General features: G+C 45.4%; 1 protein-coding gene across 1 annotated transcript in view; it reads left to right on the forward strand.

Moving 5' to 3' along the window:
* The window catches only part of AGPAT2 (1-acylglycerol-3-phosphate O-acyltransferase 2), a 36,426-nt gene that overhangs the window by 4,272 nt on the left and 6,000 nt on the right, over positions 1–26,154 (forward strand). The window contains exons 2-3 of the mRNA XM_015824597.1: positions 14,429–14,562; positions 17,780–17,955. Coding sequence (XP_015680083.1) covers positions 14,429–14,562; positions 17,780–17,955 — 310 coding nt within the window. The remainder of the gene's footprint in view (positions 1–14,428; positions 14,563–17,779; positions 17,956–26,154) is intronic.

Consider the following 26,154-nt stretch of genomic DNA (forward strand, 5'->3'; position numbering starts at 1 on the left):
TTATTATTATTATTATTATTATTATTATTATTATTATTATTATTATTATTATTATTATTATTAAAAAAAACCTGACTCTGAAAAAGTAGATGGACCAAGATGGAAAGTCCAGAGATTGAACCAAACTTTTACACTTATTTAGGCCAGGGAAAGCAACAAAGTGTTTGCCACAAGGAGTCTTCCAGTGAAATTCGTTAGTTGGATAAAGGGCTACCAGACTCCTCCCAATTTTTAGCTCCTGTAAGGTCTCTTGTTTTCTGGGCATAGCGACATTGTTTGCAGCCCAAAGACTTGGAAGGTGTTGCATTAGGCAGTAACCAGGAGAAACGTCCTGTATGGCTTCTATGTGCCAGCCTAAACCTCCCCCCCCTTCCTGTCTACTTGGTGGTTGAGTATATTAAATCCTTGGTAGATATGCAGTTCCTGGAATGCCTTTCAATCAAGGCAACAAGTAGAGACAGGAAATCTGGGTCGCTCCCTTTTTCCCTTCTTTAAACATTACAAAAGCTAGACGTTGGCTGACTGTCTTTGCGTTGGGCATTTTGGCTTCTTCTGCGTCCCGGGAGCCAATAAGAGCAGCTGAAAAGGACCTTCTTTTGAGGAGGAACTTCCTGTTTCATCTTGAACCCTCTTCTGCGGGGTTCCTGGGGGCAGGTTTAACCTATCGGCCTCTATTGACTGACTTTCCCAGAATCCCTTGGGGTGATGACGATGTTATCCATTTAGTGGTGTCCAACTCTTGGCAATTCTATGGGCCAGGTCTCTCCACATCCATGTGGGGGTGGATGTGATTTTAAAAAAAAACCTGGTCCTTTTCTGTCATGTTTATTTAAGAGGGAAAATGGATGTTTTAAGCTTAGGAATAGAATAGAATAGAAAATAGAATAGAAGAATAGAATAGAATAGAATAGAATAGAATAGAATAGAATAGAATAGAATAGAATAGAATAGAATTAAGGAATAGAATAGAATAGAAATAAGGAATAGAATAGAATAGAAAAGAAATATAGAATAGAATAGAATAGAATAGAATAGAATAGAATAGAATTAAGGAATAGAATAGAATTAAGGAATAGAATAGAATAGAACTGGAAGGGACCTTAGTCCAGCCCCCTGCTCAAGCAGGAGAACCTATCTCATTTCAGACAAATGGCTGTCCAGTTTCTTCTTAACTTCCAGTGTTGGAGCATTCACAGCTTCTGGAGGCAGGTTGTTCCACTGGTTAATTGTTCTAACTGTCAGGAAGTTTCTCCTTAGTTCTAGGTTGCTTTTCTCCTTGATGAGTTTCCATCCGTTGCTTCTTGTCCTGCTCTCAAGTGCTTTTGAGAATAGCTTGACTCCCTCTTCTTTGGGGCAGCCCCTGAGATATTGGAAGACTGCTATCATGTCCCCCCTCGCCCTTCTCTTCATTAAACTTGTTGTTAGTTGCGAAGTCGTGTCCGATCCATTACGACCCCATGGACAACGTTCCTCATTAAACTAGACCGTTCTTTATATGTTTTAGCCTCCAGTCCCCTTTGGAGATTTATTTCTCCTTTTCAGCTCCTGAATTCCCAAAGGTCCCTGTCCTTTGAGGGAAGGGGTTGCCTTTCAACACATCTTGCTGATTGTGATGTGAATGAGCCAAACCCGAAATGTGTGTCCTCCCCTCCGGTAAACAGGGTTTTGAATATGGAGCTGCATAAGCTCAGCAGATTGGCTTTGAAAACTTGCTGGAAGACGACCAAGGAGGCAAGGACTGCAAACAGCAAGTTGCCCAATCCAGGTTGGAAAGTTTATTCTGTGTCAGAAGAAGGTGCGTGTCCACAGGGAGGGGAAACCGAGAAGGGTGGAATTGTTGAAATAAAGCAATGCCTCCTACAGGTATCTTTTAAAAATGCTGTTTTAAAAACCGTGTCTCTGGAAAGCCCCCCCCCCCTCCAATAGGCTGGAGGTTTAACGCGGTTTGTTGGGCTTGGGCTTTAATGTGGCTGGGATTTGTAAAGGCCAGGTTTATGGCTTGCTGCCATGTGCGAATGTAAATGTTGCGGGAAGCTCAGAATTACATCAGAATGTAATTCTTGAACTCGGGGCCAGAAAAAAAGGTCCCTGGACTCCGCTTCTCACTTTCCCCCCCCCAAGGATATAGACAGCCTTGGAAGAGCTGACTAGAAAGCGTGAAATCTTTTAGGGCAGGGGTGTCAAACTCAATTTCATTGAGGGCCGCATCAGCATTGTGGTTGCCCTCAGGGTGTGGCCTACTGGGTGGGCATGGATGGAGTGGGTGTGGCCTATTGGGTGGGCGTGGCCAGCTCTACATCGTTCACGTCAAGGGTGCCTGTGGGGGCCTGGCCAGGAGTGGGACAGATCTGAGGGTCTCTGGCAGAAGGGGGTGGGACCGGGGCAAGCGCCAAGGCATGGTCCACTGGAGGAACCTCACTGTTCCTCTCAGGCCATGTGGGGAGGGGCTTATGGAGCTAAGGCTGAATGCGTTTCAGCATAGATGGCCACCACAAAATTGTACATTGGCTCCCGGCCGGCCTGGGCCAGGGCCAAGGCAGCGGGGGCCATTCCCTCACTATTTCCAGGATGGCTTCGCGGGCCGCATGAAACCACTTCACGGGCCGCATCCGGCCCCCGGGCCTTGTGTTTGACATGTCTGTTTTAGCCGATTCTGGAGAGTGTCTACAGCAGTGTTTCTCAACCTTGACAATTTTAAGGCATGTGGACTTCAACTCCCAGAATTCCACAGCCAGCATTGCTGGCTGTGGAATTCTGGGAGTTGAAGTCCACATGCCTTGAAATTGTCAAGGTTGAGAAACACTGGTCTACAGCCTCGCAGACAAGACTGAGGTGGACAGTTCCCTTCCACACCCTTTGCAGAATCCGAGTCAAAGTCCGCTGGTGCCCTCCAGATGTGTGTGGGCATGTGCCGAAAGGGGAATGGTGTGAGTTGCGATTCCCAGGACTCCTTGAGAACATCAGGTTGGCAAAGACAGCCCCAGAGCAGTTTACACACCTGACTGAAAAGATCACCTGATGGCTCAAGGCAGGTGAGAATCCTAATTCAACCTCTGCAGCTCTCCCAAGTGGCTGTTCAGACTTGGCCTGCGTCAGGCTGGGGCAGTTCATGCTAGGGTTGTGGGGATGGCTTGGTCTCCTGGCCTTTTTAGAATAGAATAGAGCTGGAAGGGACCTTGGAGGTCTTCTAGACCAGCCCTCTGCTCGAGCAGGAGAACCTATACCGTCTCAGACAGGTGAATGTCTAGTCTCTTCTTAAAAATCTCCAGTGATGGAGCGCCCACGATTTCTGGAGGCAAGCTGTTCCACTGGTTGATTGTCCTCGCTGTCAGGAAGTTTCTCCTTAATTCCAGGTTGCTTCTCTCCTTGATCAGTTTCCAACTGTTGTTTCTCGTCCTTCCCTCTGGTGCTCTGATGAACAACCTGCCCCCCTCTGCCTTGGGGCAGCCCCTCAGATACTGGAATGTCTCCCCTATTTCTTCTTTTCTTTAGACTAGCCCCATGATGGCGAACCTATGGCTAGCCCCATAGGTGGGACGCAGAGCCCTCTCTGTGGGCACACGCACCGTCGCCCCAGTCCTAGGCCTTCAGCTGGGTTTTATAAAACCTTTTTGCTTTAGGCCTCCGCCGCCGTGTGCAAAAAAAAAGAGGTTCAATCAATCAGTCAATTTCAACTTCTCGCGGGGAAAAAAACGATCTCGCAAAGTTGGAATTGATTGATTGAACTTTTTAGTCCCGCCCAGTCTGCCTTTACCACTGCAGCCATGGCCACCCAATGGGCCACGGCCACCCACCTGGCACCCGACGATACATAAGTGGGTTTTGGGTTGCAGTTTGGGCACTTGGTCTCTAAAAGGATCGCCACCACTGGACTAGCCAAACGTGAGTCCCGCAGCCGTTCTTTGTATGTTTTAGTCTCCAGGCTTTTGATCATCTTTGATCATCATTTTCAACAGAGTTTGTGCCTCGTCCTGTCTGTGCTGAATCCCTCCAGGAAGCAGCCCAGGTTAGAACGTGTTGCTCTGAAGCGGTTCTGCAGCGGAGAGTGGCAGGAGGCATCCTCAAGGCTTGTGGCGTGTCCTGTCCATCCCACACAGAATCCAGAGGGGCATCGCTGACAGATGATGGCGCAGGTCCCATTAGTAGTCTTGTGTGTGTACTCGCTAGCCCCGGGTCTTGGTGTAGGTGTGAAATAAAGGCATTGGAGTTTGTTGCAGAGCCTGGTTCCCACGCTAAACGTATTGTTCCTTGTGAGGCTCTGGATTGTTGGCTTGCAGGTGTGGACTTTCCCGGGCAGTGTCTGAAGTAGTGCAGTGTGATTGTCCAGTGTAGGCTGCAGCTTATGAATAACACTTGGCTTAAGCGATGAGCTGCCAGTGTTTTTTTTTTTGTTGTTTTCTTTTTTTATTGAAAATTTTATAAAATTTTACAATATAAATCCCCCCCTCCCCCAAACCCAACCCTCCATCCCTCCCCCCCTCACTTCCCAGAGCCAATCACAGGATTAACAATAAAATAATCATAATCTAACTAACATTAATCAACTATTAATCTAACAAATCTATAACTTCCTTTAACTCTCTTTTAAACCAAATATACAATTATTAAATACCATAATATTAACATAATTTTAAATATTAAAAATAAAACTAAATAACATTATAACTTTTAAACACAAATAATACTCAGAAATTCATTCAAAAACCAAATGATATTTTTTTGTTCCATATTTAAACTCAATATAATCAATCCATCTTCTCCAAGCCAATATATATCTTTCTTGTGAATAATCCTTCACATAAGCAGAAATTTTGGCCATTTCTGCTAAATTTGAGACTTTAAATACCCAATCTTCTATAGTAGGTAAACATTTCGTTTTCCAAAATTGAGCAATTAATAATCTTGCAGCGGTTATAAGATTCAACATCAACTCCATTTCTTTTGCATCCAAATCTTCCAAAATACCCAACAAAAACATCTGTGGTTTAAACTTTATTTTTTTCTTAAAAATATTTTGAATGTTCCACCAGTGTTTTTATTTCATAATTTATTTGTTGAAAGCATTGATATAGCCGCCCATTTTACTAATCAACTCTGAGCGGCTCCCAATCAAAAGTCAAAAGCCTATTAAAACCATAGAGCGAATCGCATTAGAACATTAAAAACAACATTAAAAACAACAAAGGCCTGGCGCCAAGTCAAATATCTCATGTACAAGTACTAGCAAGATCTCTGGAAGATGAGGAGAGTGGAGGCCCATCACACTTTGGGGTGCAGAGTGGACAGCTTGCAACCAGAACTGAGGCAGAGAGCCTCCTTGGGAAAAACACGCTTCCTATCTCCCAGGAGAGGGCAATATTTAGGGGAAGGGACTGCCTGACCTGGTAGAAAAAGGGTAGGGGGTCCTTAGGGAAAGGAGGTCCCACAGATAATCTGGGTCTAAAGGTGTAACCAGGACCCTTGAATTGCACTTGGGAAGAACCTGGAAACCAATGCAGCTTGCACAACAAAACTTTTACATGTGTAAACCTAGGGCAGTGGTAGCGAACCTATGGCACGCATGCCAGAGGCGGCACTCAGAGCCCTCTCTGTGGGCATGTGCACCATGCAACAGAGATGGCAACCGTCCCTCTTCAACCAGCCACCCGCTAATTCGCCGAGGTCCCACGTGGCTGGATGCATCCCAGCACCCATGTGCTCACTGGCCTCTGTGTGCGGGGGCCGATGGTATCAGGCAGCAGCCGCCCCAACCCTGCCTCACCTTGCCCTGTGACAATGGCACCCCCGCCCTGCCTCGCCTTGCCTCGCCTCTCCCCACAGGATAAGCCTCCTGCCCACCGCCCCAGAGACCCCCTGGATCTCCCCCAACCCTGCCCGCTGCCCGGCCCCCACAGGCGTCCCTCCCCATGAGCAACATCAAGGTGGCCACACCCACCTTGGCCACACCCACCCAATCTGCCATGACCACCACAGCCACGCCCACCCAGTGGGCCACGCCCACCTGGCACCTGGTGAGAGGGTGAAGATCTTGTGGGACTTTCGAATACAGACAGATCGCCATTTGGAACACAATACGCCGGATATCACAGTTGTAGAGAACCAAAGCGTACAGTTGATTGATATCGCTGTACCAGGAGATGCCAGAGTCGAAGAAAAAGAACTGGAAAAAATGATGAAATATCGCGACCTGGCCATCGAAACTGCACGATTATGGATGAAACGTGTAACAGTGGTGCCCATTGTCATCGGGGCACTGGGAACTATGTCCCAAAACTTTGTAAAATACATCAAGAAACTGCAGCTTCCTGCAATAACTCCAGCAATGTTACAAAAAACTGCACTACTCGGAACATCTTATATTTTAAGGAGGTACCTGGTTGACACCTAGGATGCTGGTAGCAACCCGTGTCAATCATCAGCGCCAGCCAATTTGAATGTTCAGTTGACTGAGGTTCATGTTTAATGAATAAAAGATGATGATGATGATGATGATGATGATAGGGACCTTGGAGATCATCTAGTCCAGGGGTAGGCAACCTTGGCTCTTTTAGGACTCATGGACTTCAACTCCCAGCATAGCTCAGGAATTCTGGGAGTTGAAGTCCACCAGTCATAAAAGAGCCAAGGTTGCCTACCCCTGGTCTAGTCCAACCCTCTGCTCAGGCAATTGATTCATATTTATGACAGCTGCAGTGTCCTGGGGGCACGTGATCCCGTTTTGCGACATTCTGACAAGCAAAATCAATGGGGAAGCCAGGTTCACTCACTTAGCAACATAAATTTTGGGCTCAGTTGTAGTCGTAAATCAAGGACTACTGTACTGGAAGACAGCTATCATGTCACCGCTGAGCCTTCTCTTTGTCTGGGTGAACATAGTTCCATTGTACGATTCGGCCTTCAGACTCTTCATCATCTTTGTTGCTCTTCTCTGCACTCTTTCTAGGTCCCAGCATCTTTTTTGAATCCCGGGGACCAGAACTGGACTCAGTATTCCAAACGTGGCCTCACTAGTGCAGTATAAAGAAGGACCCTCACGTCGCGCGATCTTGATTCTGTCCCTCTGTTAATGTAGCCTAGGACTGTATCGGCTTTTTTGGCAGCTGCACCACATTAATATTAGATTATTAGATTAGATAATCTTTATTGTCATTTTTTTTCCTGTGGGCACAACAGCACACATTAAAAATGAAATTTAGTTGCTTGCCCTCAGTGTACAGATACATAACACACATTTAAAAGATACTGTGTACAACATATGTATAGACCTACACTCTTACATAGAAGTAACATATAATTATTAATCACTGTCCATCTTGAATACATAACGGAAAGAGGAAGCTTTAGAGTTCACAAGGTTCATATTGTATGGAACAAAACTGACTGAATCTGATGTTCTGCTTCGGACACCACGAAGCCCCCTCCTCCCAGAAGGTAACAAGGAAAACAGTTGTGGAGAGGACGTGGGGCGTCCCAGACAATCTTACGGACCCTGCTCAAGCAACGCTTACGTGCCGTGTCCTGGATAGAAGGGAGGGAACTGCCAATAATCTATTCTGCCATCTTCACCACTCCCTGCACCGCCTTCCTGTCTGAAGCAGTGATGCTTCCAAACCAGACTGTGATGCTGTACGACAGGCTGCTCTCCATNGTCCCCCTGTAGAAAGTGGTCAGGACAGGGGAAGGGAGATGTGCTTTTCTCATGTGACCACAGAAAATGCAGGTGCTGCTGTGCCTGCTTCACCAGGGTCTCACTGCTGAGCGACCAAGCCAGCTGGCTCATACGTAGGTGGTGGTCTACTAGGACTCCTAGATCCCTCCCAAGGCACTACTGTTGAACCAGGTGCCACCTAGTTTATACCTGTGCATTTGGTTTTCCTGCCTAAATGCAGGACTTTAGGATGGAAACTAACCAAGGAGAGAAGCAACCTAGAACTAAGGAGAAATTTCCTGACAGTGAGAACAATTAACCAATGGAACAGCTTACCTCCAGAAATTGTAAAGTGCTCCATCACTGGAGCCTTTTATGAAGAGATTGGACAGCCATTTGTTTGAAATGGTGTAGAGCAGACATGTCAAACTCGCAACTTCACGTGACGTCATGCGACGTATTGGAGCTTTTTCCCCATTGCCGGCAATGGGGTGGGCGTGGTTTCATTGTGACACGTCCGGCCCACGGGCCGGCAGTTTGATACCCCTGGTGTAGAGTCTCCTGCTTGAGCAGGGGGCTGGACTAGAAGACCTCCAAGGTCCCTTCCAACTCTTCTGTTCTGTTCTGTTCTGTCCTTACCACTAGATTGGTAGAAGGTGCCTACGATGTCTCCATGCAGATGCCAACTTGGGAAATTATTTCATCAGTCGCATAGCTTGTTCATAGTTATATTGTGTGGGATCTGGAGATAAGAGTTGGCAGACCTTTGAGGGTTGCGTCTAAGCTTCCTTGTCATAATCCGCTTTATTAATGAAAGCTGCCCCTCCTACCTTTGATGTTGTTGTTCTTGAGGCTTTGAACGGTGTTTTGTTCTCCTCTGCTGAGACTGGAAGTTACAAATGCACACACCCCACAATCCTGATGGACTGGTTTTCTTCTTTTCCTTGGCTGTAAAACTCCAGAAGCCTTTTGTGGGGAAAGAGCGATTGTCATAGAACAGTGGTTCTCAACCTTTTTAATGCCGCGACCCCAACCGGTCGTAAGTCGAGGACTATCCAACCGGTCGTAAGTCGAGGACTTTCCCTGCCCGGGAGCGCCGCGCATGCGTGGTTCCGCCCCCTGCGCCGGCCGAGGCATAGCTGGCAAGCGGCAGAGACGGAGCAGGCCGACCACCAGCTGGCCCAGCCCAAGGGAGGTAAGGCACCCGCCGGAAAAGGGGAAAAAAGGCGGACAAAAAAATGGCGGACAGCCTTGCTTGGCGACCCCCGTGAAATGGTCGATCGACCCCAAATGGGGTCCCGACCCACAGGTTGAGAACCACTGTCATAGAAGGAAGACATCTCACTTAGTCGTGTTGTGTTGTGGTAGCCTGACAGCGCTGAGCCTTTAGTGTGAATGCAATGCTTCATCATTGCTTGGTTAAAAAAAAAAATAGCCATGTAATTGCTCTGGAATTAGGGAGTGGATGGGACAGGCACAGCAGTGACATCCCTCTTTTATTATTTTAATTCAGTTTCTAATTTAGTTTTTTCTAAACTAGTTTTTAATGCAAAGTCTTCTGGCTTTGCTCTTTTGTAAAAGGGCTCAGTAAGCTTTATCCCCCCAAAATCTCCAGGCAGTTGTTGATATTGTCTAACACAGTGGTTCTCAACCTGTGGGTCAGGACCCCATTTGGGGTCGATCGACCATTTCACGGGGGTCGCCAAGCAAGGCTGTCCGCCATTTTTTTTGTCCGCCATTTTTTTGTCCGCCATTTTTTCCCCTTTTCCGGCGGGTGCCTTACCTCCCTTGGGCTGGGCCAGCTGGTGGTCAGCCTGCTCCGTCTCTGCCGCTTGCCAGCTACGCCTCGGCCGGCGCAGGGGGCGGAACCACACATGCACGGCTCTCCCGGGCAGGGAAAGTCCTCGACTTACGACCAGTTGGGAAGTCCTCGACTTACGGCCGGTTTAGTCCTCGACTTACGACCGGTTTAGTCCTCAACTTACGACCGGTTTAGTCCTCAACTTACGACCGGTTGGGGTCGCGGCATTAAAAAGGTTGAGAACCACTGCTTTAAAGTGCTCCATGGCAATGGACCTTGTTTCTCGGCCTCAGCACCTTTAAGATGGCTGGACTTCAACTCCCAGAATACCCTTGCTAGCACGCTGGGAGTTGAAGTCCATTCATCTTAAGTTGTCAAGGTTGAGAAACGCTAGTCTAGCATTTAAAAATCTGAAATTCTTTTTTGGCATTGGTGGGTATCTGCTTTTGCGAGGGGGGGGGCTTGAAGATGCCCCAGATGGGAGAAAATTGGGACCTAGGTGCAGTCACCTGGGGTCTGGCTAGGTGCAAACTGCTTCCCAAAGACTGGCAGGGTCCAAATGCAGATTAAGCCTTTGCCTCGGCTGTTCCGGGCTGGGTGAACTTGGCCATTCTGACTTGGCAGAATGTTTTGGGGTTTTTTTGACCACAGAAATGATAAAAACTAATGCAAACTAAAAATAAATAAATAAAAGAAGGGAAAAATAGAAGGTGCAGAAATTTCTTCAGAGCTGTAAATCCAATGTAGGAAAATCCAGGTCACTCTGTAAATTCCTTTTAATTCCCTTTAATTATTAAGACATCACCTGGCTTATTTTGTAAGTGCAGCACCTGTTTCCATATCATGTAGCTTTTCATTTTTAAATCCACTGTCAGATGAGTCTCAATCTGGTCCTGTAAAACTTGTTCCTCTTCCATAATATCTTTTAAACACAGTTCTCTAGAACAGACGGTGTTAAAATTAACTTCTGCATCCATTGCTCAAAAATAATCTTCAACATTGCAAAATAGTTTGCTTAATTCTGCTATGACCTGTCCGTCTTGGCTGGCCCTGCACGGCATAGCTCACAGCTTCATTGAGTTACTCAAGCCCCTTCGCCACGACAAGGCAGTAATCCACGAAGGAGAATTCTGTATTAGTAAATCAAATTAAGTGTTCTTCTCCTTTAATTGTCAACTTTAGTTCCTTCGGGTTCCCTCTGGGTCCAAGCTTCATAGTTTAATCCTATCGGGGTTTTGTTTTTTAAAGAGAATTCAAAACAGAAGCATTTCCCAGTGGGAAATATATTTAATCAATATACTGCATCCAGTTTTGGTCACCATGATGTAAAAAAGATGTTGAGACTCTAGAAAGAGTACAGAGAAGAGCAACAAAGATGATTAGGGGACTGGAGGCTAAAACATATAAGGAACGGTTGCTGGAATTGGGTATGTCTAGTTTAACGAAGAGAAGGACGAGGGGGGACATGATAGCAGTGTTCCAATATCTCAGGGGCTGCCCCAAAGAAGAGGGAGTCAAGCTATTCTCCAAGGCGCCTGAAGGCAGGACAAGAAGCAACGGATGGAAACTAACCAAGGAGAGAAGCAATCTAGAACTAAGGAGAAACTTCCTGACAGTTAGAACAATTAACCAGGGGAACCACCTGCCTCCAGAAGCGGTGAATGCTCCAAAGCTGGAAGTTTTTAAGAAGAGACTGGACAGCCATTTGTCCGAAATGGTATAGGGTTTCCTGCCTGAGCAGGGGGTTGGACTAGATGACCTCCAAGGTCCCTTCCAACTTTATTATTGTTATTATTATTATATTCAAACCCACCCATTTCCCTCCCTTGGAAGACGCTGACCCTGTTTTGAGTAAAAAAAAAATGGCCATTGCGTTGTCTCCCAGAACTCTGAACCAGTTGGAGAGCATTGTTTGTGGTCTCCTCACAAGGAGCAGCTGTCTGGAGCACTTGTGGGTGATCTCAGCTCCTCTCTTTGTCTGGAGAGGAATTGCAAAGAGCCGGTTTCCTTGCCAGCTCTTCTTTCCACTGTGGCCATCGACTTTTGTGGAACCATCTACAGTTCCGTTTCTCTCCTGAAGTCAGGTGAACCGGGAAACTGAGAACAAAATGTCCTCGAAACAAACATCTTAGTGCAATGCAAAGTCCCTCAAGCAGACTGCGTCCCTCTGCGGAGGGTTCTACAAAATGGCTTCTCCTCCAAAGTGAGGCCTTGGTGCTGTAAGGCCCCACTTCAACCCACATCTTAAGAAAGCAGAACTCTTGGAAACAATCTCTTCCAACAGGAACTTTTATTAAGAGTAGTTGATAGCAGGCATAATAGACAGGATCTCAGGGATTCCCTTACAGATTGATGTTTTAAAGTGTCCCTAAGCAACCCCACCCCGCAGTTCTTCCGGGCAATTCAGACCGGCAGATTTCTAGGTGTTAAATCCAGGAAAGATAACATCAATCCGGCTCCATTCTACACGATCATTCAACAGCTCCTCGCACCTTATTTTGATGGCAGAGAAATAAACCAGATCCCGGAAGGCTGTATCTTTTCACGCCCCCCTTTTCCTAGCTGGCCAGTAAGGAGGAGAAGTTCAGAGGGGCATAGGATAAGAGACAAATGGTTACATGGTCATGGTTAGCAGACCCGAAGGCGAATAAACAAAAGGTTACTTTGTAGTGAATAGAGGAAGCGAACGTAATAAAACCCGCATGCATATCCCCCCTCCCCCTTGGGAGTATGGCAGGATCCAGGGAAGGGTGAGAATTGGTTTTAGATCAGAGAAGATAGAAAGGAAATATAACTGGATTCTGACAGGTGCATTGGGGCTCTTGAGCTAAAGAGATTTGCAAAGCTGACCTTTCCATCCTTATTTTCTGTTCCGCACGCTCTGAAAAGGCACCGCCATTCACCTCATTCTGCCCTTGAACTCTGACTGGTTACTCATTGCTCTTGTCTGCCCCCCCTCCAAGGAGCTCCATACGTTGGAAGTGGACTCTGCCCTCGTTGCGTGAAGATGGGGCAGCTGCAGAGAGCCAATCAGGCTCAGCTTCTCCGGGTGGTGTGCCATCTGCTCCTCCCAGGGCAGGGGAGGCAGCGTGCTTTCCATCTTCATCTCCAACGTGGCTCTGTTTTGCACCCAACCAGATCTCGCAGCCTTTTTTTCCCAGCTGCCTTCATCCCAGGAGGGGCCTGAAAGGCTGCAGCCGGCAGCAAAGCAAGCTGGGACTTGTAGTCTAGCAACGATTCCCCTTTCAATTTAACAAAGGTTCAAAGTTACAGCCGTGCTGAGAAAAGGACCTACAGTCCGTTCTTAACACTTATTGACTGTCGCATCTTCCCCACAGTCGGGCGAACTGCAATTTGGACACTGGGCAACAGACTTCACATTTATGACAGGTTGCAGCACCTTGTGGTCACATGATCAGATTTTGTGACGTTTTTGGGGGGGGGCAACGTCCGGCAGAAAACACCGATTGGGCAAGGCGGATTTGCTAACAACCCTGTGATTTGCTTAACGACTCCCGTGACATTGGTCCTAACATTGAATCTGACTTGACTTGCAACCATAAAGGCTGACGGGGGCGATTCCAGTCCAAATTGTAATAACAAGTCAAGGATTAATTCGCAGCTCTTGATGGTTTTTTTTTTTTAGCAATGCCAGAGAATGTTGGGACTACAGTTTCCAGCCCATGTGGGCAGTGGCTGGGAATTCTAGGTGTGGTAGTTTCTCTAGGAAGTTTGGAGTGGAAGTGGCAGACTGAAGGGAAACAGGATTTCTGTAAAGGCTCAGAGCCTTCTGTCAACCTTAACCAAGATACATTTTCCCTTGCCAATTCTAGCCACCCTAGTCTGGTCTTAATTCTCACGCAAGGAGAACCATCAGAGATCTACAGGTGTGACCATTGGTTAGCATCGCTAACTTGGGGCTTGGAAAGGGTCACCCGCCTCCATCTGCTTCTTCACTCGGCCCAGGAGAGGCAAAAGTTGGCAGCCCTTTGTCCAGGATGACCATCTTTGGGGTGATGATGGTCTAGAGATGACCTCCAGCATCCTGTTCTTTCCTTAGTCCTGGGCTGTGGAGAAGAACATAGAATAATAGCATTGGAAGGGACCTTGGAGGTCTTTTAGTGCCAGCCCTGCCCACGGCAGGAGATTCTGTACCATTTCAGACAAATCGCTGTCTAATCTCTTCTTAAAATCCTGTTGTGGAGCACCCACAACTTCTAGAGGCAAGCCATTCCACTAACTAATTGTTTTGACTGTCAGGAAAGTTCTCCTTAGTTCTAGGTTGCTTCTCTCCTTGCTTAGTTTCCATCCGTTGCTTCTTCTCCTTCCTTCAGGTGCTTTGGAGAACAGCTTGACTCCCTCTTCTTTGGGGCAGCCCCTCAGATATTGGAAGGCTGCTATCATGTCCCCCCCTTGTCCTTCTTTTCATTAAACTAGACATACCCAATTCCAGCAACCGTTCTTCGTATGTTTTAGGCTCCAGCTTCTGGGAGGATCTCTTCCCCCCGGAGAGAGAGAGAGAGAAAGCAAAGGGATGCAGGATGAGGTCAGGGCAGGGTGAGCGTCACTCCAAGGGCGGCTGAGGGCCTGTGCCCAGCCATGGTCTTGGTTGAAATACTTGAGTCATCTTCCTGGATATTCTACTTTCTTGCCTCATCCAGAAGACCATTGATGGAGGTGAAGGCAAGGGTGGAAAGGAGACAAACTTGTTTTTCCAGCTAGGAGGCTGAAAGCAGGAAAATTTCTGCAGTTCCTAGCCCTCTTAATACCTCATCGAAAGAGGTGCACCTTTATAAGAAGCCAGAATTTCGGGTTTAATGAGCGAAGAACACACCTGTTGCACGCAGGCCAGTGGGAAGAGAGTTGGGGAAAATATGGCTTTTGTTGAGGAACAGCTTCAGGCCATCTACGATGCATATTTTCACCCCCGTGGAGGTTCCAGGTGTCTCATCCTTCCCTTTTGCCTGTTTTTTTTTTAGGATAATCAAAAACGTGGTCCGCAGCTTCAAGTACCTCTATGGTCTGAGGTTTGAAGTGAAGGGTCTGGAGAACTTCGAGATCGAAGGTCCCTGTGTCATCGTTTCGAACCACCAAAGCATCCTGGATATGATGGGTAGGGGTTTTTGGGCTCCTGGGGGGGGGTCTCACAGTGGGAGGGCTGCCCTTGGGGGTTCAGGGCTCCACCTGGTCACCGAAGGAGGAGGTGCGCCTGGTCTTGGCTTGTACGGCCACTGAAAAGGTGTCAGGCACGAAGAAGTGTACATGTTAATTTCCAATTTAGAGTTATCCATCTCGCACCTATAGGCAAGAATCTACGCAACTAACCATCAGCACTGAAATTGGTGCCAGATAAGGGTCAATGGAATTCACCATGGGAGGTAGAGTTGGATTGCTTGCGGCAGTGAAAGCACTCCAGACTGATTCCTCACTTGACTCCACCCCAGGTTCTTTTCCTGCGGGAGAAGACGACCACGAGGGGCATTCCAATTCTGTGGCCTTGGCTTGAGATTTAAGGGAAGGGCAGGGAAGTCACGGAAGACAGGATCTTCACACACAGACACACCCAGTCTTCTTAACTGAGATAGCTATGTTCACATCACATGTGTAGCCAGGTTTGCTAAAAACCTAAGTGGTATATTTACACAATATACCAAACTTGGTTAGATTAAACCTGGCTGGCTGGCTGCCTCTCTTTCGTTCATTGACTCATTATGCAACTCATATATGTTTGGAATAATGATATTTATACTTGGTTGCACACAAGTCAGCCAGATACTCAGACTGGATTTGGCATCGTTATTATTTACAAAAACAATCGAAGAAAAACAGACGCAGGCCTGTTACTAACATCATCATGTTTGCCGTAAAATTGCCAAATAACAGGGATTTACATCTACATATTAAAATCCCTTATATCAGGTTGAAGATCTAATTTTTGAAGTGAATCATTATTAAAATTAAGTCGTTGTGGTTAATAACTATGATCACTATGACTCAGGTTATAAATTAGGAGCTGGGATAAAAGATAATTTCTGCCTAATGTTAAAAAAAAGGGTACAGTATTATAATCATATGCTAGAAAGAAACTTTGGATATGGTAGGATGTGGATTATAATCCAGAAATAGTTTCCAATGAATTCCAGGCTGGTGTTTCAAATAGGAAAGTACGTTTGCCGTGGAAAAAGTTTGCCATTTTTCTATGAAAGAGACAGGAAATTCCCATGAGAAACAAAGAATCCTTGCCAGTTCTGTACCCTATGTAGACAATTTATTAATGTTTAATTAATAATAATAGTTTGTTAAATTTAGACTTGTCAGATGCATGGAATCAGGAACTAAGGCAGTTCAAATGACTGAAGGTTTATTGCAGAATTATTTATAAATGATAGATGATTTATAGTTCAATATATATATTGAATCACTTGTGAGATGGATAGATAGATAGAAGATAGATAGATAGATAGATAGATAGATAGATAGATGATAGATAGATTAGATAGATTAGATAGATAGATAGACACATAGACAGACAGACAGACAGACAGACAGACAGATAGATAGATAGATAGATAGATAGATAGATGATAGATAGATGATAGATAAATGATAGATAAATAGATGATAGATAAATGATAGATAAATGATAGATAAATGATAGATAAATAGATGATAGATAGATAGATGATAGATATAGATAGATAGATAGATGATAGATAGATGATAGATAGATAGATAGATAGATGATAGATAGATAGGTAGGTAGGTAGATAGGTAGATAGATGATAGATAAATGATAGATAAATAGATCATAGATAGATAGATAGATAGATAGATAGATAGATAGATAGATAGATAGATGATAGATAAATGATAGATAAATAGATCATAGATAGATAGATAGATAGATAGATAGATAGATAGATAGATAGATAGATAGATAGATATAGATGATAGATAGATGATAGATGATAGATAGGTAGGTAGGTAGGTAGGTAGATAGGTAGAAAGGTAGATAAGTAGGTAGATAGAGACAGACAGACAGACAGACAGACTGAGATAGGCTGAAAGTGTGTTGGGCTTCTTCATGACCCAGCTGTAGACTATGACCCACATAAATGGGTAGACTAGGTGTGTGATATAAATGGGTGGGAATCTCCTTCCTCTCATTATAACATTTTATTGTATCATAAAATAAAATACAAAATAAAATACATAAAATAAAATACAAACTACAAAAACAAAAAAACAGGTAGTAGGACCCAGTGGGGGAAAAAGAAGTGAGGGGGAGGAGGGGAGAAATAAAAAAGAACACTGACTCCCAACTTCCTCCGTTGCAGTAGAATAAAGCATTCACATCGAAACTCCAGTTTTTACTTTTCCCAAAGTAGCATAAACTAGCCATTTTCATAACAACAGATCAATCTAATCAGTAAATCCCAAGATCAAAGTTTCATTTTTTCCCCCCACCTCAAGCACAACATCCAGCAGTGGTCTCCAGGTGGAAACAAAAGTACTTAAATTCTTTTCTTTAATCGAAACAGTCAATTTCGCCATCTCTGCCAACTCCATCAACTTCGGTAGCCATTCGTCCATCGTAGGAATCGAAACGTCCTTGTACAATTCTGCCAGTGGCATATATAAATCGTATAGAAAATCTCCTTCCTGATTCGGTGGGGGCTTTTCCTGGTTGGTCTTGCCTGCTGTCCCACCCCTGCCCGACCTTGAAGACCGCCTCCCAGCCCCCAGCTGTGAAAGGCAATTGAGAGACTCTAATGTCCTCAGAGACCATGAAACCTTGACTTGAGGTTTCAAAGCTGCAAAATAAGGGTTGCAACTCGGTGGTTTCCATTTTTTGCCTGCCCAACGATCCTGCGAGGCAGGCTAGGACTAGCTCGGGGTTCCCCAGCCTCAGATTACCTCTCATNGAGATCCGGGTGATTCCGGATCTCCCCTCCTTCCGCCGCGCCCTCAAGACATGGCTATTTAAGCTAGCAGGACTGGCCTAAGGGTTATCTTAATTTGGTTTGAAAATAATTTTAATAAGAAAAGGCCAAAAATTAATATTCTATTTTAATTATATTTTAAATTCAGTATTTTTGTATTATGTACCTGTTTTAAATGGCTGTAAACCGCCCTGAGTCCGCTGGGAGAAGGGCGGGGTAGAAATTTAATAAATAAAATAAATAAATAAATAAATAAACAGGACGGTTCCTCGGAGCCTCTGCCGGTCACGGTGGGCGAAGACAGGAATAAGAGGGGCGCTTGGTGGATCTCCAGAACCTCGGAGGCAGCATGTTTCACGTGTGTCCCTCCTGCGCTCTCCTTCGCAGGGCTGATGGAAATCCTTCCGGAGCGCTGTGTCCAGATTGCCAAGAGGGAGGTGTTGTTCATGGGGCCCGTGGGGCTGGTCACTTACCTCGGCGGGGTCATCTACATCAACCGGAAGAGAACCGGCACGGCCAAATCCGTGATGTCCGAAGTCAGCCAGGCCATGACCAGCGACAACGTAAGTGTGTGTGTGTGGGGGGGTGGGTGGGCTGAGAGGGCAGCTGCAACCCCTGGTCTGGTCCCTTTGGGATGAGAGCTCGGCCACTGAGCTTGCCTGCTGGATGAGGCAAAACGGGGCTGGGGGTCAGTTATTGTGAGAGCTGAGCTTTGGTTTGTACAGATAATAATAATAATAATAATAATAATAATAATAATAATAATAATAACAACAACAACAACAACAACAACAACAACAACAACAATAATAATAATAATAATAATAAAAAAAACTTGGAAGGGACCTTGGAGGTCATCTAGTCCAACCCCCTGATCAGGCAGGAAACCCTATACCAGTGGTGGCGAACCAATGGCACAAGTGCCAGAGGCGGCACTCAGAGCCCTCTCTGTGGGCACGCGCGCCGTTGCCCCAGTCCTAGGCCTTCAGCTGGGTTTTCTAAAACCTTTTCGCTTTAGGCCTCCGCCACCATGTGCAAAAAAAAAAAAAAGGTTCAATCAATCAGTCAATTTCAACTTCTCGCGGGGGAAAAAAAAGATGTTGCAAAGTTGGAATTGATTGATTGAACTTTTTAGTCCCACCGCAGCCACGCCCACCCAATGGGCCACACCCACCCGGCACCCGACGATGCATAAGTGGGTTTTGGGTTGCAGTTTGGGCACTCGGTCTCTAAAAGGTTCGCCATCACTGCCCTATACCATTTCAGACAAATGGCTGTCCAGTCTCTTCTTAAAAACCTCCAGTGTTGGAGCATTCACCGCTTCTGGAGGCAATGAGTTCCACTGGTTAATTGTTCTTACTGTCAGGAAGTTTCTCCTTAGTTCTAGGTTGCTTCTCTCCTTGGTTAGTTTCCATCTGTTGCTTCTTGTTGCTTTATTTGCTGGACAAATATATTCAACTGATCAATCAGAATAGAGCTGGAAGGGACCTGGAGATCTTCTGGTCCAACTGCCCCCCCACCACTCAAGCAGGAGATCCTTGACCATCTCAGACAAGTGACTGTCCAGTCTCTTCTTAAAAGCTTCCAATAATGAAGTGCTCACAACTTCTGGAGGCCAGCTGTCCCACTGGTTAATTGTCCTCCCTGTTAGGAAGTTTCTCCTTAATGCCAGGTTGCTTCTCTCTTTGATCCAACCATTGTTTCTTGTCTTCCCTTCTGGTGCTTTGGAGAATAATTTGACCCCCCCTCTTCTTTGTGGCAGCCCCTCAGATACTGGAATACTGCTATCATGTCATCCCTATTACTTCTTTTCTCTAGACTGGCCGAACCCAGGTCCTGCTAATATAGCTTAATATCTTAAAATAACTTTGAATATATTTTTTCCTCTAGACTAGCCATGCCTGGTTCCTGCTAATATAGCTTAATATCTTAAGATAATTTTGAATAAGATAATTCAAAAGGCCACACTTGGAATACTGCATCCAGTTTTGGTCACCACGATGTAAAAAAGATGTTGAGACTCTGGAAAGAGTACAGAGAAGAGCCACAAAGATGATTAGGGGACTGGAGGCTAAAACATATAAGGAACGGCTGCTGGAATTGGGTATGTCTAGTTTAACGAAGAGAAGGACAAGGGGGGACATGATAGCAGTCTTCCAATATCTCAGGGGCTGCCCCAAAGAAGAGGGAGTCAAGCTATTCTCCAAGGCGCCTGAAGGCAGGACAAGAAGCAACGGATGGAAACTAATCAAGGAGAGAAGCAACCTAGAACTAAGGAGAAACTTCCTGACAGCGAGAACAATTAACCAGTGGAACAATCTGCCTCCAGAAGCGGTGAATGCTCCAACACTGGAAGTTTTTAAGAAGAGACTGGACAGCCATTTGTCCGAAATGGTGTAGGGTTACCTGCCTGAGCAGGGGGTTGGACTAGATGACCTCCAAGGTCCCTTCCAACTTTTTTATTATTATTATTATTATTATTATTATTATTATTATTATTATTATTATTATTATTATTATTATTATTATTATTAATTTTGAATTTGAATAAGTTGACCCCCTCCTTTTGTGGCAGCCTCTCAAATACTGGAATACTGCTATCATGTCCCCCCTGCTCGTCCTTCTTTTCTTTAGACTAAGCGAAACTCAAATCCTGCAATTGTTCTTCATATGTTTTAGTCTTCAGGCCTTTAATCATCTTAGTTGCTCTTTGCACTTCTTCTTAAGCTTCTTGGGGGGGGGAGATAGGATTGCACTGCTCTCAAAAGGCTCCATAGATTTGGCCTGTTGGAAGGGAGACCACCAGGAAATCTCAGGATCAGGAAAATGAAACCATTGTGGAAGAAAGGCAGGGCAGACAATTTCCATAATTGTTAGGGTGTTCCGATAACCTGGGTTTGTGTGAATGCAACTGCCTTCTACGTGATTTGCGGAACGGGCCTTCTTCCAGGAAAAGGAAAAAGATGGACTTAGCATTTTGAAGGCCTCTCAAAGAGATCTCCTGCTGGGGATTTCACTAAGAACCTCAGGAATCCAGTCATTGCTTTGTCCCAATAAGGCTGCAGATTCTAATCAGGAGGAGTAAATATGTCTCAGCTGAAGCAGCCAGATGTGGCATCTTGTCTAGACAGGCCTGGTTGAGTGAATTGGAGATTAGTTGCTCTCTAAAAGGGTGGCTGAATGTGCCCCACCCCTACCCCAAAATTAATCAAGAAAGTTAAAAGGAGGAGAGCTGGCAAGATCCGTGTGCTGTTTGAAGCACCAGAGCAGCAACAGAAGTAATCAAAGTGCTTTGATCTTTGCAAGCCTGCATTTTTAACTTTTTACTTATTGGCACTGACTTACAAAGCGAGTGGAACTTCTATGGCACCACTGAGGCTATCCTTCTAACCAGGTTCACACACCCTGGCTCTTTGGATGCTGAAACAGCATTTGAGGCCCCCGAGACCAGCAGATCAGACTTTCAGGGCACATCAATCAACCTGCGTTTACACAGCCGGTTTCCTTACACACAGACACACACTGGCTTTTTACCCCTCTGATGAAAAAGCTGCCTTCCACCACTCACACGTGCAGAGTGTCTTCTCTTGAAGAAGAAAAGCCTTGGGGTTTTTCTTGCTTGGAGCTTTTGACCCCTCTAAGGATACGAGGAGTCGTTTCCAGCTGTTGTTGTTCGTCCATCGATTTCGATGAAGACCTTGACTTCTTATGGATTGTGGGCCATCAGCGGTGTGTCCGTAGATGGCTGATGAGACCGATGTTAGCACGGAATGTTCTGCCACATACTGAACAGAGAAATGTGGACACTGTTGCTTCAGCATTTGCAGCTCTGGCTTGACGGAGTGCTCGCTTCTCTTGTGCCAAGATTGTCCTTCTGTGTTCGTATGTCTGGCACCCCTGGTAAACCAGGGTACGCCACGTCGGTCGATCATGTGCCCAAAATTCCCAAGAGATGGTGTCGATATCCAGGGACTTGAGAGATGCTTTCAGCGTGTCTTTGTATCGCTTCTTTTGTCCCCCGTGCGATCGCTTTCCTTGAGACAGCTCACCGTAGAAGAGCTGTTTAGGGATGCGATGGTCTGGCATCCTTACAATGTGGCCTGCCCAGCGCATCTGGGCTTTCATCAACAGAGTGTAAACTGATGATAGGCCTGCTCAGTGAAGGGAATCAGGTAACTGACCAACTGGTGGAAGGCCGGTCAGCAGCCTCCCCCCCCCCGTGCCTTTTCTGGCCTCCGATCTGATCTGTGCCAGGGCACCAGCTGTTCCCGGCCTGCTCTCTCTTAAGATATTTGGAAATGGTCCTGTCCAAATAACCTCCAAGAAAACGTTAGTATTTCTATGCCACTTTTCAAACTCCTCAAGAGTGCTTCAGCGAATTACTTTCCCAATCAGCTCAAACCAATCTGGCTACTTGAAGAAGCCCAGAAAATACGAAAGGTGCCATTAATTTTGCTGGCCAGGTAGAATTGGATTGGCTGATTTAAAGCACTTTAATTTCCAGAAGAGCTTCAGATTTTCTTCCTGTGCTCAAATCATTTTGAGACCGGAGTGCAAATTAGAACATAAAACATGGAATAATAACATTGGACCTTGGAGGTCTTCCATTCCAATGTCCTGCCCATAGTAGGAGACCCTCTAGTCCAGTGTTTCTCAACCTTGACAATTTTAAGGCATGTGGACTTCAACTCCCAGAATTCCACAGCCAGCATTGGGAGTTGAAGTCCACATGCCTTAAAATTGTCAAGGTTGAGAAACACTGTCCTATAGTATACCATTCTGGACAAATGGCTGTCCAGTCTCTTCTTAAAAGCCTCCAGTGATTGAGCACCCACAATTTCTGAAGGCAAGACATTCCACTGGTTAATTGTTCTAACAGGAAATTTCTCCTTAATTCTGGGTTGCGTCTCTCCTGGATTAGTTTCCACCCATTGTTTCTTGTCCTGCCTTCAGGTGCTTTGAAAAATAGGTTGACCCCTTCTTCTTTGTGGCAGCCCCTCAAATACTGGAATACTGCTATCATGTCACTCCTAGCCCTTTTTTTCTCTAGGCTAGCCGTACACAGTTCCTGCAATTGGTCTTCATATGTCTATGGAGATTCTCAGTCATCCAGGTCATGGTTCTCCCAAAGGTGCTTTTTCAAGAGACAACTGGACTTCAAAGTTTTTCTTTGAAGATGTTTCACTTCTCCTCCAAAAGCTTCTTCAGCTCTGGATGGTGGGGAATGGAAGGATTTGTATTTGTTGCAACCAGCTGGTCACTTGCCTTCTTTTGGAGGTTTACCTGTGTCCTCGGGGTCACCTGAGTAGTGCAAAGGGGTGTGGAACTGCTGAAAGGACTGTGTTGTAGAGTGGAGATAGATGGTGTCGTATCCTCCTCCCCCTCTATTGAGAGAGGACTGATCAGTTTTGACCTAGATGGCCTCTTTGACCCCTCTTTCAAACCAGCGGTCCTCTCTGTCCAAAATGTGGACCTTGCTGTCTTTGAAAGAGTGACCTTTGCCTTTTAAATGCAGATGATGAACCGCTGAATCTTGTCCTGATGGGTTTGTTCTCCTATGTTGTGCCAGGTGTTTACGAAGGGGTTGTTTTGTTTCCCCATTGTACAGATCTGCACATGGCTCACCGCATTGTACTGCATATACCACATGGCTCAGTTTGTGTCTGGGTGTTTTCTCCTTGGGGTTGAACAAGCTTCTGCCTTACTAAGTTCTTCATATGTTTCAGTCTCCCTTTAATCATCTTAGTTCCCCTTCTCTGCACTTTTTCCAAAGTCTCAACATACTTTTTTGTAATGTGGTGACCAAACTGGATGCAGTAATTCCAGGCGTGGCCTTAATAAGGCTTTATGAAGCGGTACTAATACTTCGCGTGATTTTGATTCTATGCCTCTGTTTATGCAACCAAGGATTGTATTTCTCTTTGCTTGATATCACCTTGATAAGCTTCCATCTGCTACCTCTTGTCAGGAGTCCTCAAGTGCTCTGGACAATAAACCAATTCCCCTCTTCTCTGTGACGGCCTCTCAAATATTGGAAGATGCTGTCATATCTCCCTTAGTCCTTCTCTTCATTAGACTAGACATGTACAGTTCCCTGAGTTGTTCATCACACGGTGCCATCTGGAAATCAAAGGTTGTTAAAATTGGGCATGACTCATTTAAGTTCCTATGGCTCAGCAACCGAAGTTTCAATCTCAGTTTTGGCCATAAAGTCAAGGATTAGCTGAACGTATTTTATCACCTTGTTAACCTACTATTTAACAGTTAAAGCAAAAAAAAAAAAGTCTGAGAAGTTATATCACAGATGAAACCTTTCCAACTCATGTGATTCACATTGCCCTCTTGAACTGAAGCAGTGGCAGCAAAATAAAATGTGATTTTATTGCCAAGCATTTAAAAAACTTTTACACTCAAGGTTTAGACTTGTGTCAACTACCTGGATGCAACTCCTTTGACTAAATCACCTAAGTGTGCAAGATTAATCTTTTGCAATAAAAAACTGGGTCAGGTCATCTTCAAGAATTTATTTTGTATCCAATCCTTTTCAGAGACTTTGTCAGTTCTATGAGAGATGTGTATATAAAAGGACATAAGGAAGTATAATTACTTAAAAAATAAATCCAGAATAACTGGAGCTAAATTTTTCCTGGATTAGCTAAATGAAATTGGGGGGCGTTTAAAAGTATCTTCTCTGTAGCAGTTGAAGTTCACACATCTTTTAAGTTGTAAAACACTTCTCCATAGGAATATTAATCAGGATAGAGCTGGAAGGGACCTTGGAGGTCTTCTAGTCCAACCCCTTCCTCAAGCAGGAGACCCTGTACAATTTCAGATAGGTGGCTGTCCAGTCTTTTCTTAAAAACGTCCAGTGATGAAGCACCCACAACGTCTGAAGGCCAGCTGTTCCACTGGTTCATTGTCCTAACCGTTAGGAAGTTTCTCCTTAGTTCCAGGTTGCTTCTCTCCTTAATTAGTTTCCATCCATTGTTTCTTGTCCTGCCCTCTGGTGCTTTGGAAAATTGGTTGACCCCCCTCTTCTTTGTGACAGCCCCCAGATACTGGAAGACTGCTATCATGTCACTCCCTAGACCTTCCTTGCTCTAGCTTGGCCAAACTCAGTTCTTGCTAAATATAGCTTACTAGCTCAAGATAACCATTTGTAGTTACAATGCACCTGGGGGGGGGAGGTACTCTCTCCCTCTCTCTCTCTTTTCTCTCTCTCTCTCTTTCTCTCCCTCTCTCCTCTTTTTCTCTCTCCCTCTCTCTTTCTCCCCCTCTCTCTCTCTCTCTCTTCCTCTTCCTCTTCATCTCCCTCTCTTTTCTCTCCCCCCCTCTCTCCCTCTCTCCTTTTTTCCTTTCTCTCTCTTTTTCTCTCTCTCCCTCTCTCTCTTTCTTTCTCTTCCTCTCTCTCTTCCTCTTCCTCTTTCTCTCTTTTTCTCCCTCTCCCTCTCTTTTTTCTTTCTCTTTTTCTCTCCCTCTTTTTTTCTCTCTCTTTCTCTCTTTCTCTCTCCCTCTCTCTTTCTCTCTTCCTCTCTCTCTTTCCTCTCCCCCTCTGTTTCTCTCTCCCTCTCCCTCTTTTTTTCCTTTCTCTCTTTTTCTCTCCCTCTCTCTCTTTCTCTTTCTCTTTCTCTCGCCCTCTTTTTCTCTCTCTCTTTTTCTCTCTCTCCCTCTCTCTTTTTCTCTCTCCCTCTCTTTTTCTCTCTCCCTCTCTCCATGCCCTGTGACCACACTTTGGGCACTTGGTAACTGGCCAGCATTTACAGTTCTTTACAGTGTGCCATGGTCACGCGATGGCGTTTTAGGATAATTTTGCCAAAAACCAATAGTTATTTCCTCTTTTTGGCAAAACGGGTCCCAATGTGAGGCCTGGGTTCACTTAACAACTGCTGCAAAAAAAGGTTGTAAAATTGGCTCAGTCACATGACCAACCCAGCTTATGACTGTCGTGACTTATGACCATGATGGGCAGGCTTCATTATGGTTGTAACTCGAGAACTGGACTAGAAGACCTCCAAGGTCCCTTCCGGCTCTATTCTATTCTAAAACTGCCTGTATCTTTGCACTTTCTTTTTCTGATACCTGGTTGGATGTTCTCCTGTGAAGGCTTGCTGGCTCTATCTGGCAGAGCGAATAAGAGGAGCTATTGGGCATAACATTGTAGCCCTGGAAGGGACCTTGGAGGTCTTCTAGTCCAACCCGTTGCCCCAGGCAGGAGTCCTTATTCCCTTCTGGACAAATGATTGTCCAATCTTTTCTTGAAAACTTCCAGCAACGGTGCACCTACAACTATGGGAGATAAATGGTCCGTTGATTCGTTGCTCTCCCTGCCAGGAAATTTCTCCTTAATTCCAGGTTTGATCTCCCTTTGATGAGCTTCCACCCATTATTTCTTGTCCCACCCTCAGGTGCGTGGAGGAATAACTGGACCCCCGCTCCTCTGTGACAACCACTCAAGTACTGGATGACTGCTATCATGTCACCCTTAGTCCTTCTCTTTGTTAGGCTAGACCAGGAGTAGGCCACCTTGGCTCTTTTATGACTCGTGGACTTCAACTCCCAGAATTCCTGAGCCAGCCATGCTGAGGAGACAGGGAGAGGTTTCCAAGCTGAGCCATGCTGGCTCAGGAATTCTGGGAATTGAAGTCCACGAGTCATAAAAGAGCCAAGGTTGCCTACCCCTGGGCTAGATGATCTGAGGGAATTATTAGCAATAACACATAAATCTGCTAAACCTTTACTAAAGCTGGGCCACCACAACTGCT

The sequence above is a fragment of the Protobothrops mucrosquamatus genome, unplaced genomic scaffold (genome assembly GCF_001527695.2).
Source record: "Protobothrops mucrosquamatus isolate PMUCROS unplaced genomic scaffold, P.Mucros_1.0 scaffold2287, whole genome shotgun sequence".
Classification (NCBI taxonomy): domain Eukaryota; kingdom Metazoa; phylum Chordata; class Lepidosauria; order Squamata; family Viperidae; genus Protobothrops; species Protobothrops mucrosquamatus.